We start from the raw sequence: 16,617 nt of genomic DNA on the forward strand, positions 1-16,617 counted from the left end.
ATAATTATAATGTCCACATCTAAACCTCCCATTTCAGCAGTAATGCTGTACTCAGGCAATTGCAGTTGAAGGAAACACACAAATGGGTTTTGTAGGGCCCCATTCTCCTCGTGGTGAATCTGTGTCTGAGTCTTTCCTTATAAATGTAGTGGTGTCACTGTGTGTCATGGAGACAAAACTGATGAAGGATCCAATAATTACCCATTATTCTGGTTTTAAGTAGGCTTCCCCTTCATGAACATTCCCCTTGTCAGCAATGCCAAACCAAACATTCAAACATTCCTTTGTATCTCCCACCCCCTGCTTTAACTCTCCAAAAGAGTTTACAGTTGAAGGGGAAAATATCATTCTCTCTTCTTTACTTGGAATTAATATTGTTTAGGAAAATTTTTAAGAAAGTAAATGGACTTTCTGGACAGTGCTGACATTTATGTCTTTCATCAGTATGACCTTATTCTGAAAGTTCTGTGGCTTTCTTCTACAATGAGGTCTGAAGTTATTTCTTTGAAAATACACAGTGAACCCAAGCATATTACAGGAACTTTACAGAAGAGGTGTAGCAGCCTGATGGGAGTTGATGCATACTAATTTCTCTGCTGTTAGCCAAACTGGAAGAAAAACAGCAGTGCTTTAAAAAAAATATGCACATGACAGAATAAATTTGTGCTTTTAATTTTGTGAAGAGCAGCATTTTGTGGTTTGCTGTTTTTTGGTTTGTTTTTTGGAGGGAGGGAGCTTTCAGAAACTTGCCTTAAGTGCAGAGAAGAAATACCCTGACTTGGAACAGCACTTTTCTGTATTTATACTGTTGAAAAGCATTGGGCTGCTCTGTACTCTTGGAGTATTTGTTTTTGGATGCACCTTATCTCTGTCAAGTTGTCAAGGTTTACATTGCGTGCTGGTTATGTGAGTTGAGGAAGATGTCCTATCATTCCCTATCTCAGTGCCTTGACTTTGGCCCTTAAAATACATACAAATTTCATTCTTGCCATAGATAATAGCTTTTTACTGACCTTAAATATAAAGAATATATCTGTAAGAGAGCTATAAAGTTTTAATTTAAAGCAAACCAAGCCCCAGAAAAACCTTCATTCTTATCATAGTCCTGTGATTTCAAGAGAAACCACCCTGCGTAATAGACACAGCCTGATGTCCTTCCTAAGCGGATGGCAAGGTTGTTTCCTTCCTTCTGACTAGTAAGTGTGACAAAGTTAGTGAACTTCAGTTGGGTGTCAAGAAGTTTCCTGAAACAGAAATGAAAAATACAAAAAGGAAGTGTCAGAAGGTGAAATGCCTGCAGACACAGTAAGATTGTTTCTACCATCGTTAGATCCACTTCTTCAGACATACTTGGATTCATTGGTGTGTTACCCATCACTGTAATATTTATTCAGCACATAGGACTAGATTCAAATGAATAGAAGGCTTTGCATATTATAGTTTATTTTCACTATTATTTGTCTAGTTTGCTCTAATTGGATTTCTTGAGCTGACAACAGCTTTTCTTTCTTGCAGCCTATTTTGATTTTATTTCTTCCACTACTTGAGCCTATGGTGAAATGATGGATTTGCCCAGTGGTCTTTTCCAAGATGATGTTTAGTGAAATACAACAGTGGTACACCAGGCAAAGGCATTAAGTAAAGAGAGTTGTGTCTTTTTAAGTGCTACACAACCTCTCTAATAGAAAAAAAATTTGGAGGAGGTGTACAGCCTATAATAGCAGGTACCAGGGGCTCTTTACTGTCTATGCCAGATGCAAGTCTGGAGGTTTGTTGGTTAGTTTGTTTGTTTTGCTCGTTTTTTTCTTGTATAAGAGAGAAATGGGAATAAAAGCTGACTGTTAGGATGTTATCTGGGTTATTGCTTGTTTGCTTGTTTGGTTTTTTTAATATCTGTGAGCAGAGTGGAACAACAGCAGCAGTAGTCCTCATCTTTAACCAGAAATCTTAAAACTATAGTTGCTGAGCACCAGAGGCTTGAATATGAAAAAGACTAAAAAGGGACAGAATGTGAAAAAGACTAAAGAAGGACTCTTGGCGTGTGTGCATCTCTCTGATTGTTTATTAGCCAAATCAGCATCTCTCCTAATTGTAGCAGAGTTCAGAGCTTTGAAAGGAATTTGAGTAATTCTGTGATAAACAATGCTGAAATTCTTTCCTCTTCAGTTTCCTTTTCTTAACCATGTGCACTATAAAGCACATAAACTCTAACATAACTTCTTCTCTGCTATTGAAGAAGTTTAACAGGTTCACATTCAGCTCTGGAATGTTTTGGAATTTTTTTTTTATTCCTTTATTAAGCAAGAACTTTTGGCCCAGTAGTGAGGTTTAACCTCTGCATCTCACTAGAATGAAATCACAGAATGGCTTTGGTTGGAAGAGATCTTAAAGATCATCTAGTTCTGACCTCCCTGCCATGGGCAGAGACACCTTCCACAAGGCCAGGTTGCTCAGAGCTTCATCTAACCTGGCTAAAACACTTCCAGGGATGGGGCATTCACCACTTTTCAGGGCAACTCCTTCCAGTGCCTTACTACCCACAGTAATATGTTCATCTAAACCTATTCTCTTTCAGTTTGAAGCCGTTTCTCTCATCCTGTCACTACATGCTCTTGTAAAAAAATCACTCTCTAGCTTTCTAACAGGCTCCCTTCATGTTCTGGAAGGCCACAATCAGGTCACCCTGAAGCCTTCTCTTCTCCAGTTGTATCAGCCTTTCCTCCTAGGAGAGGTGCCTCATCCCTCTAATCAACTTGATGGCCCTCATCTGGACTTTCTTCAACAAAATACAAGACCTAATGCATTAGTAATTGTATTTCTCTTGAGAAAGATGCAAGAAGAGGAGATGCTAGAGACCAGTCAAAATAAACTTTTCTTCCCACAAAGTCTGAACAGTTACCAGGAGTGTGTAGTTGGAAGGGTGAATGGTGAGCAAGGCACAAGTGCAGCTGTAAATCCAACATTCAGAGACTGTATTTAGAGTGACATGGTAAAATGACTGTGCAAATTCTGACAGTGTCAGAGAATTCATTGAAGGGAAAGTCACGTTTTCTTTTGTGGCAACTGTGAGGGTTCTGGCCATGTGTTTGACTGTTACCATAATGTGAGGACTTGTATCCTAAAATCCTGCAGTCTCTTTAGTGCTGTATCTGGTGTATGTGCATAGTGCTTTTTGTGCTATTTCTGCACTTGGTATATGCATTACTGAGTCACAAATTAATGGTGCTGGAAATAAGCTCTTGTAATAAAGAAAATGTTGAAATATCTTGACTGTGTTGAGGCATTTGGTTTCTTTCTAAATAGGTTTGTTTCAAATTCACTTTTCTTTGTGTGGCCCTAATTAGGACTTCACAGTAGAAGTGGTGTTATCTAAAAAATGAAATCAGAAAACAATGTAAGGAAAGCTCAGTTAAAATATTTTATCTCTATCTTTCTAAGTGTCAATAAAGAAAACTATGCTGTTGGTTAGTTTTTGCAGAGTAAGTACATGTAATGCATTGCATGAGGCTCTTAATTTGCTTGGGAAATGCTTTGCTTAGAATCCATTGTGGGCTTCACTCTATGCTTGTTGAGTAGCAGATTTCTTTGAGTAGATGACAACAGTGTTTTGTGATAACGATAGCTGTTCTTGGCAGCTGTGACTTGCTACTGCTGCACACTCAGAACGGTCTGTGCTGGGACTTGCCTCCAAGTCCCTAAATATCTTGGGATTGACCTGCTTATCCTGCTTTTCCTTGGTTTTCATCAGTGTATGTCAGGCATGTCCTGTGCTGAGCCACTTCACCTAAGTCTGTCTGTTTTCTCAAGCTTAGATTCAAAAGAAAGTGTCTGAAGTGACAGACCTTCCATATGTAAGTGAAACATGATCTTTTGATGGATTTATTTTTTCTTTGTTTTTGTGGGGTTTTTTAACTTTAGTGAAGACCTGGAGGAGCTGCTGGGATTAACTGCACTGCACAAAGGCATGAGAGAAGCAATATGAGAGAAAAATACCCTGTGCTTTACAAAATAATTCTGTTCATTCTGGTTATAGGGAGTTTTGAAATAAGCAGAAGGTGGTACAGCAGCTTGGCTGGCAGGCTACCAAGCCCAAATCCAGACTCGAGTGATAACCACGACAATTCAGAATGATTTTTAGCCCTCGCCCGACACGCTGACCAGGAGGGAGAGACAGGTTCTGCTGCAAGCGCTCAGATTTGTCTTCCCGTGGAGCAGCGAGTGCCACCTGCGGGAGCTCTGCTGGAAGCGGCTGGCGGCTCCCAGAGGCGGCGTCCCGGGGAAAGAACATCCCGGGAGAGCAACATCCCGAGGAAAGGGGCATCCCGGGGAGAGCGGCATCCCGGGGGAGCAGCATCCCGAGGAAAGGGGCATCCCGGGGGAGCAGCATCCCGAGGAAAGGGGCATCCCGGGGAGAGCAGCATCCCGGGAAAGGGGCATCATGGGAAGGCAGCATCCCGGGAAAGCGCTCTGGCGTTTCCAGCGCCACAGAGGGAGGGAGGTTTTGCGTTCCTTTCTGTCAGCTTTCTGTAGCGCAGCGTGATTACATGGCTCTTGAGCAAAGCTGCGTGAGCAAAAGAGAGCATGCTAAAAATATGTTTTCCAAAATACCCATGGATGGTTCGTTTTTACAGAAAGAGAAGCAGCAATGGTTAATTATACTAAGGAATTTCCTACAAACTGCGCTGGCGTGACTTGAGTTTGGAAGACAGCGATTCTGCTGAGCTGAGGAACTACTGTGATCAGCACAGAGTTAATGCATACATTAATGCAGGAAATACATGCATTTCACCAATTAAAGCTGATGTCTTTCTGCTTAAGCTTTGAGCATGTGCTTCACAAGCGTATTTGGGAGTGTCAGTCAAGGTTTTGATCCCTCTTCCTCCTCCCACAAGACCCTGTGGGGAGTTTTCCTCTTTGTTTCACTTGGCACAGAACCAGCATATGCTGTTTTAAGTAAAGAGCCTTGCAACATGGTTGGACACAGACCAAATGTTGAGCATGGCTCATCTTTTCAAGAAGTTCTATACAAAGTTTGAAGGAGAAAATATTGTGTCATATTCCCTTCTAGACCTCATATCCCGTCTTACTTTGTAAAAAATACACTGTCCTGCCTTGCAGACTGAAACATGGTGATTAGCTGCTGGACTTGATCTTTCAGTGGGTTTGGAAAACCATGACCAAAGCCTTGGAATAGCACTGGGAATGGATTCAGAGCTGTTGGAGAGACAGGAGGAGGGAGAAGACATGCACATAGCAGTTAAACCACAGAGGAGCCAGACAGCTCATTCCTTACAGTAGAACATTGATGATGTTTTTCACATTCAAACATGGTGAATTACAGTAAACCAGAATGAAAGTGACAAAGGGATTCTGTGATTTGGTCTTTGCCTGCTGGCAAAAAGTTAAGTATTTTGGTTTGGAGCCACAGTATGGATGATTAGCTCCAGAAACTAGGCAGAGGATGCTGTAGATTAAATATGTTTTGAAGAAGTGAGCAAAGAGAGAGTGATGTTACTGTGACTTTCCTCCATGGGCAAATGTGTAAAGGGGGTTTTGCTCCTTCTTGCTAATATAGATCAGAGAGTCTTGTTTGGACCAGCTCATCTCTTGCTGCATTTGCCTTAAGTGTCACAGTTACTGCTTTTCTTTGGAAAAGAAAGTGAAAGGATGGCCTGGTTTGGGAATTTCAGCAAAACTGTGTAGCATCTTAACAAAAAAACCCAGAAAATCCAAACTTCAAGCTCCAGCAAAACCCCTAGAAGCTGTAACATTTTGTTATGTGTTGATGTGCAGGGGGGAAAAGACTGGAAGATTTTTGTGGGACGTTTTAGAAGGGAAGCTGCAACTCACATCCACATCCAGAGTGCTGCTGGAAGGGAATGAAAGAAGCCATTAGAATTCTGTGCAATTTTGAAGGAATAACTATGAAGTTGAAATAGCATTTGAATCTTAAACAGATACTTTCATGTTATTTAGGAAGGCTGAGGGGTGGTGGTGAATAGGAGCAGAAATAAGGGCTTGGTTTATGTGCTCATAACTGCTATCCCTTAGGCCAATGTTATTTAGAGTTTCTTTCAGTGTCACTTCTTGGTTCATGTGAAAGAACTGTGTTAGTGTTAGCATATCATCTTGGTTTATGGTTTATGTGACCTGGGATCAAAGCTATTCTCGCGGGGTTCAGAGCAGCAATGCATCTGCTCCAGAAGGGATTTTGTAGGCAAACAAATGGCAAAAATTAGATCAGGGATAGATGTCCTTATTCTCTAGCAAAGATAATATGTAGAGTGTAACAGTCAAATGTCAAAGTCTGAGTGTGTTGTTGTGAGTATGAATTCTACCGTAGCCATCCTTGGAGTTTGGAGTTCATCCTGAAACCTGAGAATGTGAGTGCTGGCTTTGAGGTTCTGTGAGTTGTTTTGCAATCAGAAATGCAACATCCAAAACCATTCATCCAAGAAGGGTGGTCATCTGTGCAGGCTGTCTCTGGGCATCCAATTGTCCTTACTTGTTTACAAAATATTTCATGTCAAAAAATCTACTAATATCTATTTTATTTCTACCCCTTTTGCATTTTTTTTTTTTTTTATTGTAGCAGGAAGAGCTCATCTAGATACTGTTTAAAAATAAACCAACAGATAGCTTTTCTCTTAGCAGCGCAGAATGTAATGTAGAATTTTAGGACTTCGGTTGTTTTACATGTATTGATGTGTGTATAAAGCACTGACTGTTTAATCTGTAAAAGGCTGCATTTAAAATTGTAATAATGTATTGTAAGGGAACGTGTATTTTGATTGTGACTAAAGTGACTGCAGCTGATTGTGCCTATGGAAGATGGGGGAGAGGTGCAGTGTCTGTAGTGTCTGTCATTGAAAAGTGACTGTATTTAAGTTTCTGAAGAAATCCAACCAACTTTCTTAAATATGATCACTTCCAGGTATTTAGAACAGATGTAGACTAGGGGCCAGGGGTTTGACACAAAGGAGGAGGTTCAGGTTGGATTTTGGTTAGTGGTGATCATTGTTCAACATAAATACATAGTTGGGCTCCATAGTTACATCTGCAAACAGTCCTGTGACAAACAATAGTCTCTTTCAAATGCCTTGATACTTTTTTAAGAATATAGCAATAAATTGCTGAAAGAACAAAAGTGGAACAGAAGTCTTCTCTCCAATGAAAATTTGTCCGTGAAATTTAAAAGTGAAAATTGTGATACTTCGATTAAGAGTGATTTTGAATAGTTGGAAACCCTTACTGATGGTACTGATGGTTTTCTCTTCTCTTCTCTTCTCTTCTCTTCTCTTCTCTTCTCTTCTCTTCTCTTCTCTTCTCTTCTCTTCTCTTCTCTTCTCTTCTCTTCTCTTCTCTTCTCTTCTCTTCTCTTCTCTTCTCTTTCTCTTCTCTTTTCATTTTTTTTTTTTTTGCAAAGTGCAGTTAATTAAAGAGACAAGGAATATATTTGTCTGTGAAACACAAAAAATCTATATTTTTGTGAACATGCTTTTTTGAAAATATTTTTTAGCCACCCATGTGCTATAAATGTGAATGTTTTAGTAATTTACCTACAGGACACTATTGGTTTAGATGCTGTGTTTAAAGATTCTTATGTTTTTCATAATGCTAAAGCTGATTTGCAGCTTTTAGCAGCTCAGGATTTTAAAGGCAAATCAACCTACTGGAAGGAACAAAAAATTTCTTGAGCTAGGACCTCCCAGTATGCCTGTTTGGGTGGCCCTAGCTGATTATGCCCCATGAAAATGCGTGGTCATACATCTGACTGGTTTTGGTTGCTGTTAAAGAGTTTTGCTTAACTGAGAAATGTAAACAGTATATAGCTCTGTTTATTCATAAATTATCAATGCATATGTATTTCAAGTTCTCTTTCTAGGATATTCTGTGGAAAAGTGCTCTAAGAAATAGGTAGCAGTTTTGACTGATGAACTCAAAAATACAAGGTACCTCATGGACTACTAGAACAGCTGAGCCTGAGATTCAGAGACAATATAAACTATTTCAATAATTATATTGCAAGAATATTTACAGGGTTTACCTAGAACGTTTTTATAAGGTGCTTAAAAACTTTGGAATACTAATAAGATTGTCTGGATAAGTGGAAATTATGTGTATAGAAAGTGAGCAAGTATTATTTCCTTTTGCATGTGCTACTAGCAAGCTTGTACCCCAAATGCTGCTTTTCTGCTGTATTTTCCATGAGTCCAGCATGGCCTTACTGTAGAGAGAGAGATTTAGTTTCCTCGTCTGATGAATAGTTTTTGTCAGAGATTTCCTTCTTAGATTAAAAGGAGGAACTTTATAAATAACGAATTGCTCAACATTGACTTCTGTTTTTTGAATAATCCAAAACTTGGTGTGTTACAGAACACAACAGCAGAGTTCTGTATTCTTTTTAAAGTTTTTTGGTGTATTCTGCAATTTCTAGCAATAGCATGGAACTATTGCATGGTTTGCATTAATGAGACTGAAAGGAGGAAGGGTATTTTAAAAAATAGATTTGTGTACTTTTTAAAGAAGCCATAGAATTCTGTTCTGTGCCACATTACTGGACCTCAGTTTTTAGATGTAATGTTTCCAATTGACAATGAATTGGAGAAGTGTTGAAGACTGTGATGTGTTTGCACCTGGTTGTACTATTCTGGTACAGCTAATCTCGTGTAAGCTTTAGAAAAAGCAACAATTTCAGAGTGTTTCATTACTGAAAACCAGTACAGACAGTGGCAAGAGTATTTGGGGCAAAAAAAAATTCTTAATGGAAAGGGTTTTTCAAGCATTGGAGCAGGGAAGAGGTTGGAACACCATGGTGGAAATATTTAAGTGACACATAGATGTGGCACTTAGGGACAAGGTTTAGGGGTGGATTTGGCAGTGTCAGTTTGACAGCTGAGCTCAGGGATCTTGGAGGTCTGAGAGTTCCTAGACATTGTTCTGAAGACGCACTTTTCTAGGCACAGAAAAGTCTAAATACAACTTTCTTAAACGTGTTGTAACTATGTTAAGCCCTTGCTGTCACATTTTGTAATGCAGAGCTGCTAAACTGGTAAGTCTGTAGAAAACCATTAGTGGGACTGTAGTTTTTTAAATTGCCATGGATTATCCAAATGAGCTCTTGGAACAGAGCTGTTGTAGCTGTGGCAGGTCTGGACCTGTTCAATAAATACCTTGGCTTGTGTGCAGTAATTGACTGATCCAGCTTTCAAGTTACTATTCCATTATTAAAAATGACAAGGTCATTCAACGCCCATTTCAATCCCTCTTGGTTTTGTCACAGGTCATGCTCCATAGCCAGGGATAAGCACAGGAACTCCATTAAATTCGGATAAATGACTGTTAGGGTGTGTCCTACTTGCAGTAAAATTGCTTTCTGGTTTTGAGTTTTGATAACAGAAAAGCAAGGCTATCACTTCCTTAGAAGGCCAAGTAGAAAAGGCTGACCTACTTTATACAAGAAAAAATTTGACTTATGTAAATAAAAATCAGTGCAGAAGAGACAAGAAAAAAACACCTCTACAAAATGTCAGTAAAGAGGCCCCAAATGATCTCTGAGACAACTGATTTTTTTTTTTTTTTTTTTTTTTGTCATTATGGGGGACTACTGATTTTATTTTTTTTTTGTCATTAATATGTTAGTAAGTGATTCTGTGAGCATTTTCATGGTGAAGTTTACTTAACATCTTTATTTCAAGTCTATGCAACTCCAACCAACCAAAATTCGAAAGCAAATATGTGGATATCCATGTTTTTCCATTTTAAACATATGGTTTCCTGAATAAGTGATATGAAATTATTTATTTAAAATGTAAAATTTAAAGAAACTGTTGTTTGTATTGTTAAATTAATCACAGAAATTAAATATGGTATTTATTGATGAAATTTCTTGTTTCAAATACATTGTGTGATTAACTGGTTCCTATCAACTATACTAGTAAATCATTGGATAACTGGAATTTGATTTAAAAACTGGTGCAGTGTTCAGAGAATACATAGTGCATCATTGAATGCAGAGAGTTAGACATGAGCTTGCCAAGTTTTAAAATTAGTTGGTGTATTTATTCTAGCCAACTGCTTAGTGATGATAAGCATAGATAATTAAATTTGAGTAATCTGTTTGAAGAGGAGATTTATTTTTTAATTGACTTCTGGAGAGTGGGTTCTATTTTACAGCAGATTTATAAAGGAGTTTGGAGACCCCTAGATGTTTATAGTTGTTTAAACCTCTGTTGTGGGCACACTTGTTTGATCAGTTTCTGGTACTGTCTAGCTGTGGCTTATGAGCTCATAAACCCAGCCCTTCAGGTGGATAAGCATTACAACTAATTATTTGGGGGAGTTAGAGAAGATGTTTAGCTAGCTTACAGTCTTCAGTATATGTACTGTTGTGTGGATGAAGCATCTATGTTAAGGATAAAGTAATTCCTGAGTAAGACATGGTGGATTTTATCTTGAGCAGAGATTAATTGGCTGATCTAGAAAATTATATGTAGAATTTCCATCAGCTAAACGGAAAAAAAATAAGGTAAAAATTAATTTCTACCCTGAGATGTGCTAGTGGATTGTAGCCTCATGGGTGTCTAATGTTTGTAAGTACTTTACATATTTGTGAGTTAAATATGGCAAATATACTTGCCCTGGATAACACATCTGAAATACTATTTTATGACTTAAACAGCTTAAGAAATCCTACAAATTTTGTATAGTTTGATTGTAATGTAAACCTAAATTCTTTACTGGACACTAGGGTAAAAATACTTTCATTTTATGTCTGAGGATAGGATTCAAAACAAGCTATATTAATTTGAAAGCAAAATAATTTAAGAAGGGAGGAAAAAAGGGCCATTTATTTAAGTTCAGTCTCAGTTCTGCTGCAGGGCTATCCAGGGAGGTCTGCCATAACTCTGGATCTGATGGCTGTCTTGAAAACTGCACAGCAAATCAGCTCCTCACCTCAGTGTTGTTAGAAAGTAGGTGATCCCTTCATTAGGAATTAAGGCTGTACTGTGAATACTTGCAGTGCTGTGCACTCTGTACAGGGCTGTACATAGCACCGAGCTGTGGGAATTGTCAGCTGAAGTCCCTGTCCCACTTGGCACACAAGGCTGAGAATCTTCCTTGTTCTGATTTGTCTTTTCTTGGTGCATCCTGTCTGATCTTGAGGCTTTCATTATGTGAAATGGAGTGTCAGTATTGCTGGTGATGGGATAAATACTCAAAGGTGCTAAAAAGGAGGGTACAAAATCCCAGCCAGTGTGTGGAGGCCACATGTTGACCATTGGCCAGTACCACAGAGGGTACATAAGGTTGCTCTGAGAGGAGATGTGTTCACTGCCTTCCTGAAAAGCCTTTTCTTCTCTGCCCACTGCTGTGTTGGAAGAAATATTGGTGCTCTACAGCCTAGTGAAGCATAGACTTAGTGGGATTTTCAGTTTGATGCGGGCTGCTGTGACCCTCTGGATGGTCACTGCATGGTTAACTTCAGCAGTACCTGAGTGTAAGCAGCTCCTTCATCCTAGTTCATAGACCTCTCACTAGAAATTAACTGAGGCAGAAAAATGTATGAAATCAAAGACAGAAGTTTACCAGATGTAATTAATGCTTTCAGGTACGAGAGGGTTCTTTTGTGCCTGCCTATCTGGTAGTGCATCCAACTGAGAGCCTACTGAATGGTATTGCAGTTAATCCCAAGAGAGTTTCATCTGTTTACACTTCTTACATGCAAACACAGAAGTGATGAAAGCTGAAAACCCATCCTTCACAGGGGCTGTGGAGCAGGGGAGTGCCTTACTGAAATGTGCTGGTTTAATGGAGAACTCTTTCTTTGCTTTGTGTCCATTAGGTTTTACTAAACCTGTGTCTGCAGAGATGCCAGATAAAACACCAGGTGCTACAGAGCCTGTGCCCAGAAGTGAAGGTTAGTAGTTTTATTCCATTTCTTCACTATTAAAAAAAAAAAAAAAAGCATTGGGATTCTGTGTAGAATTTTTTGAACTTAAAAGCTGAGTCTTTGAGTAACCTCTCCATCCCTGCCTAGCCCATCATCCATGATAGGACAAAAATATATAATAATGGGGAAGGACCAGTGCACTGCTAGGATTTTAGCTCTGGAGATGTTTTGTTCTGTTTGCTGAAGAGATCTTGTTAACTGAAGCCAGTTTATTATGTATGGGGTACTTGAGTCTCACAGAACCAAAGCTGACATTTAAGATGTGGGTTGATTAATACAAGGAGGAATTGTCTGTGTGATTTTCACTAAATCTGTGGAATCTTGAAATGCTCAGTCAGATAATTTTGTTTCCTCTCAAGGTCTATTAATTTTAAATTCCTGCATCTGAAGGTTTGGTACTTGGTTTCAGGAAAAATTCATTCTTTGAAAGCAATTGTAACCCTGCTAATTTGATTCCTTCCCCTGAATCACTGCTGAATGTGTCCTTCAAATATTTTATAAAAGTTTGCTATTTCACATGAAGATTGTGGGGTGTTTCTGATGGTATTGTGTCAAAGCTAAGTAGCTCTTGTGTATCCTTGCTTTCCTAGATCATTGCTGTCCTCATACAAGGGCTGTACTAATTCAAATGTGTGGTTTAGTTTGACTTAAACTTACAGCTCAGGTTTGTTTATTCTATGCCTCAAGACAGACATCTCAAAATTTAGTTTTAAGCATTTTTGTGGATTTTGAACCTCAGATTTGGCATTTGAAAGGCATGGAGGGCTGCAATAATAATTTCAAGAAGTGCATCAATAATAGTAGAGGAAGGCACTTCTCTTCCTGTAGAGAGTATTATGCTTAACTGCAGAAGGCCTTTTTAAAATTTACTGTAAAGCTTAACATGTTACTGGGAGAACTCAACACAAGAGGAGAAGCAATTACAGCTAGTCTCTGATTCACATGTTGTGTGCCATCCTTGTAAATAAATACTTATGCTAAAAGCATTGGAGTGAGTCCACTTGAAGCAAAAGCATACAGTAAAATATAGCTAACTAAAATGATGAGATTATTCCGGATCTTCATTTTCAAACTGCAGTTATCATTGTATTTTTTGTGATAAGAGCTCATGAAGTTATTCCAGAGTCTGTATAAAATATCCTTGCTCAGCTGGTTAGAGCAGGATGCTCATAATGCCCAGGTCACAGCTTTGACCCCTGTATGGGCCACTCACATAAGAGCTGGACTAGGTGATACTTGAGGGTCCCTTCCAACTCAGAATATTCTATGTGATTCTGTGTGTGTGATTTAACAAATGCAACCTTTGCTAAGACAAAACTTGGTTTAATCTGGATGCTTTGTTTTTAATTGCTCTTTAAAAACTTATTTTTAGATGTTTAAAAAAAGGTGAGCTAGTGAATGATAATGAATCTGCACTTAAGAGACCTGTTTTTATGTCTTGATGAAAATGCTGTACTATAGGTAAAACATTATAATGACACAAAGTCATGAGTGCTAGAAGTTAATGAGAGTTTGTGTTGTTTTATTTAATAAATATATTCAAATATGTTATGATAATGTTTACTGAAAAAAACGGTCAGACGTATATGCCAGTGCCTCCTGTAGCATGGATTTACAAGATAAACTTCCATGGTTAGTCTTTGATCAAATACATCTCTATTTACTTAGCATTAATACAACTAACTGGTATGTAGAAATGTTTTGCCAGTATGGCTGAGTCAGAATTTTAAGTGGGTGTTTCATTTCTCATGATTAAAATATCAGTGCTCCTTATGTGCATAAACATTTATGTGAACTTTTGTAATTATTTCCAGAAATCATATTATCTTATTACTGCTTGGTTTTTTTTTCCCAAAGTCAGTCATTGGTTAAAAGAAAAGAAAAAAGTATATTTGTTGTTACAGATTTCTAACAATTGACCTCTTAACGTTCGTCAGGGTCAAGTTGGGTTGAGCAAAGTGTTGGCAAGTAACTGATTATCTGGAAACTTTGAAAAAGCCAGTGTTGCTTTAACCTCGCAGAGCCCCTCCCTGCCCCTGACCCACTGCTCCACATACTCCAGTTAAACCATGAAGCACACAGGAGCAGACAATTGAGAAAGGAGTTTCCTGTAATTAAGTTACTGTAACTCAGTCCTTGACTCGAGGGTCCCCAGTGGGTGGGCAGACTGTTTGCTTTTCTACCACCTCTTCTGTCAAACCTTTTAGAGTCAACAGCTGTATTTATAAATGTCAATGCTTGCTTTGTGCTATCAGGAGAAAAGACCCAGGACCTGGAGATTCGTTTGTTGCAAAGATGGAAGTGTGTGCATATCATACAGGGAAAAATATTTTTCAAGAAGCTTGTCTAGCTATCAAGGAGTGGTAGACAAACAAATTAAAACAAAAAACTCCTACCATGATCCACGTATAACTATTTCTTAACTGTTTTCCTTTGGCAAAGCTATTATATTCTATTTACAATGGATGCATTTAGAACAATGTACTGTGTCAATACCAGGAAGTGTATTGAGTGTATTTCTGTTTTAGCTTGCAAAGGAATTAGCGTTTGTTCTGCTTGTGTTTGCTGAAAAGTCACTCTTAAACTTCTAGTATAGTTAACCACTGGAAATAAGGCTGTGAACAGGAGTACCCCACCCACTGCACAAATTCCTCCTCTCTTCTGTACAGAGGCTGCTGTGATTCGCAGTGGCTGCTCATGATGGTATCTGGAGCTGAGGAGTTACTTATTTGCAAAAATTTAGGGGAGTGATTATCGAATGCTTTCATTTAAAATTATCTGTCTTACAGGATTAAAACGTTTTTGTAGCTTAACAAAATTTTGATGATATTTTTTCATAAAACACAAGTATTTCATGCTGTGGATAGTGGATCAATTTTTTGTCAGGATACCTGTGAACAGCTAGGCTTGCTTCAAAGAAAACAGATGAGGTCTGCCTTAGTATCTACTTGGAAGATCCCCAGACTCAGAGTTTTTGGGATATCAGTCAAGTGCTACCTTAGCAGTCGCTTTATGCAAAACATTTAGAAAATGTGTATGGGTGTGGGAACCTTTATTCAGTATCTCCAGTCAGCTTGACTGGTTGTTTTTCTGTGCCTTAAAAGTAGGCATATTTGAAGAAGACATAAGGAAGTTAAACTCCCACAAAATCTTCTTCCTTTCTATCTTCCCACACCAAATTTTAATTAAACAAGAGGCATGATTTCCCACAGCTGGATCCTCTCTTACTGACTTCATGGTTCACACTTGCATCCTGAAGGAAGCGAATGTCACACCTGGACTTTATAAACAGCCACTGACAAATCCCTGTGGACAACAAGCTGATGTCATTGTAAAACATCCTACAGCAACAAGCAGTGGTTTTCCTTGCATTGTGTCCCTGATGGCACTAGTGGGAGCCTACCAGCTGCTTCTGTGGCTGCTTGTGATAAATTCTCACTGCATTTTGTAACTCCTCTAATTTAGGTTTGTGTGCTATTTCTGCTGCTGTTTTTTGTGTCCCCAGAATCATATCTTGATGGAGGAGGAAGTCTCTGTATAAGGACAATATCTGAAATTCTTAAGCCTAGTATTTATAAAAGGAGGTGATGAAGCATAAGAAGATTTGAAATCTGATTGGAAATGGGAGAAATGCAAAGTGGAAGGGTGATGAAACTGGATATTTTGTTTCTGAGTGCTGGCTAAATTTTTGGCTGCCCTGTGCACACCGCAAGAGGGTGGCACATCTTCCTTTGCAAAAGGGCTTGTAGGCTGTTGTTGTAAGGCATAATGGCTCTTGTCATAACTCCTGACATCTGGGCGAGCCTCCAGTCCGCAGAAGCTGAGCTGAAACAAGCTGCAGCCAGCCTGTGTGCAGCCCCTGTGGTGTGCAGCACAGCTCATCTTCTCTGCTAGTGCAGGAGGCACCAAACCACAGCCTTGAATCCACTGGCTATTTTCCTGAAAGCACTTTGATGGACTGCCTGAGTCACTGAGCCTCTCTGGCTGGGTCCCACTTTCTTTCTCAGTTGCCAGCAGGCTGAAACTGGACGGGCTTCTAAACTTCCTCAGCTCAGTGAAGAAGAGGAGGAGGAGGAGGAGGTTGTCTTGACCTAGGGCAGTGAGAGGTAGACTGTTCCGGACCTTGTGAAATGTTTGAGTGCAGTAAAACCTGCTCCTCATCAGAAGTGAAGATGCAGCTGCTGTAATGTAATGGTGATTAAGTCACTGATTACAAAGGTTGGGCCATTAACAAGTAGAATAACTGGTTCTTCAAATGCCAAACACTTTCCCTGGTTTTCCTGGCTGGTATCCTGCTAAAGATCAGTGTTTCAGTCATCCACGAATTATAAAAAGTTTATGTGGCCTGAACTGCTTAAACTTGAGGTTTGGAAGACTATGGAGGGTTTTTTATATCAGTGATCCCATTTTCAAAGAATTCCTTTTATTTTTCTGTTTCAATGGTAACTAATTCTTAGTTCTCAAGCAATTAAGAAGTCTAGCACTTGAGTTTGATCCTTTTTTTTTTATTTTATTTTGCTTTTTTATCACCAAATTGCACACAATGTAAAATTATGTGTATAATGTTTCACACATCATGTGCACATATCAAAAAAACAATTTTGGGTAGTTCAAAATAGGGAGGCTAAATGTGGCTTGCATGAAGCAGTCAAATGTGATCCATC

General features: G+C 38.9%; 1 protein-coding gene across 3 annotated transcripts in view; it reads left to right on the forward strand.

The window, feature by feature from the left end:
- The window catches only part of PLEKHG1 (pleckstrin homology and RhoGEF domain containing G1), a 134,054-nt gene that overhangs the window by 34,318 nt on the left and 83,119 nt on the right, over positions 1–16,617 (forward strand). For all 3 annotated transcript variants that reach the window (XM_056486225.1, XM_056486226.1, XM_056486227.1), the window contains one exon: positions 11,846–11,920. In XM_056486225.1, coding sequence (XP_056342200.1) covers positions 11,872–11,920 — 49 coding nt within the window. In that variant the 5' untranslated portion in view covers positions 11,846–11,871. The remainder of the gene's footprint in view (positions 1–11,845; positions 11,921–16,617) is intronic.

Source organism: Oenanthe melanoleuca, chromosome 3, assembly GCF_029582105.1.
Source record: "Oenanthe melanoleuca isolate GR-GAL-2019-014 chromosome 3, OMel1.0, whole genome shotgun sequence".
Lineage (NCBI taxonomy): Eukaryota > Metazoa > Chordata > Aves > Passeriformes > Muscicapidae > Oenanthe > Oenanthe melanoleuca.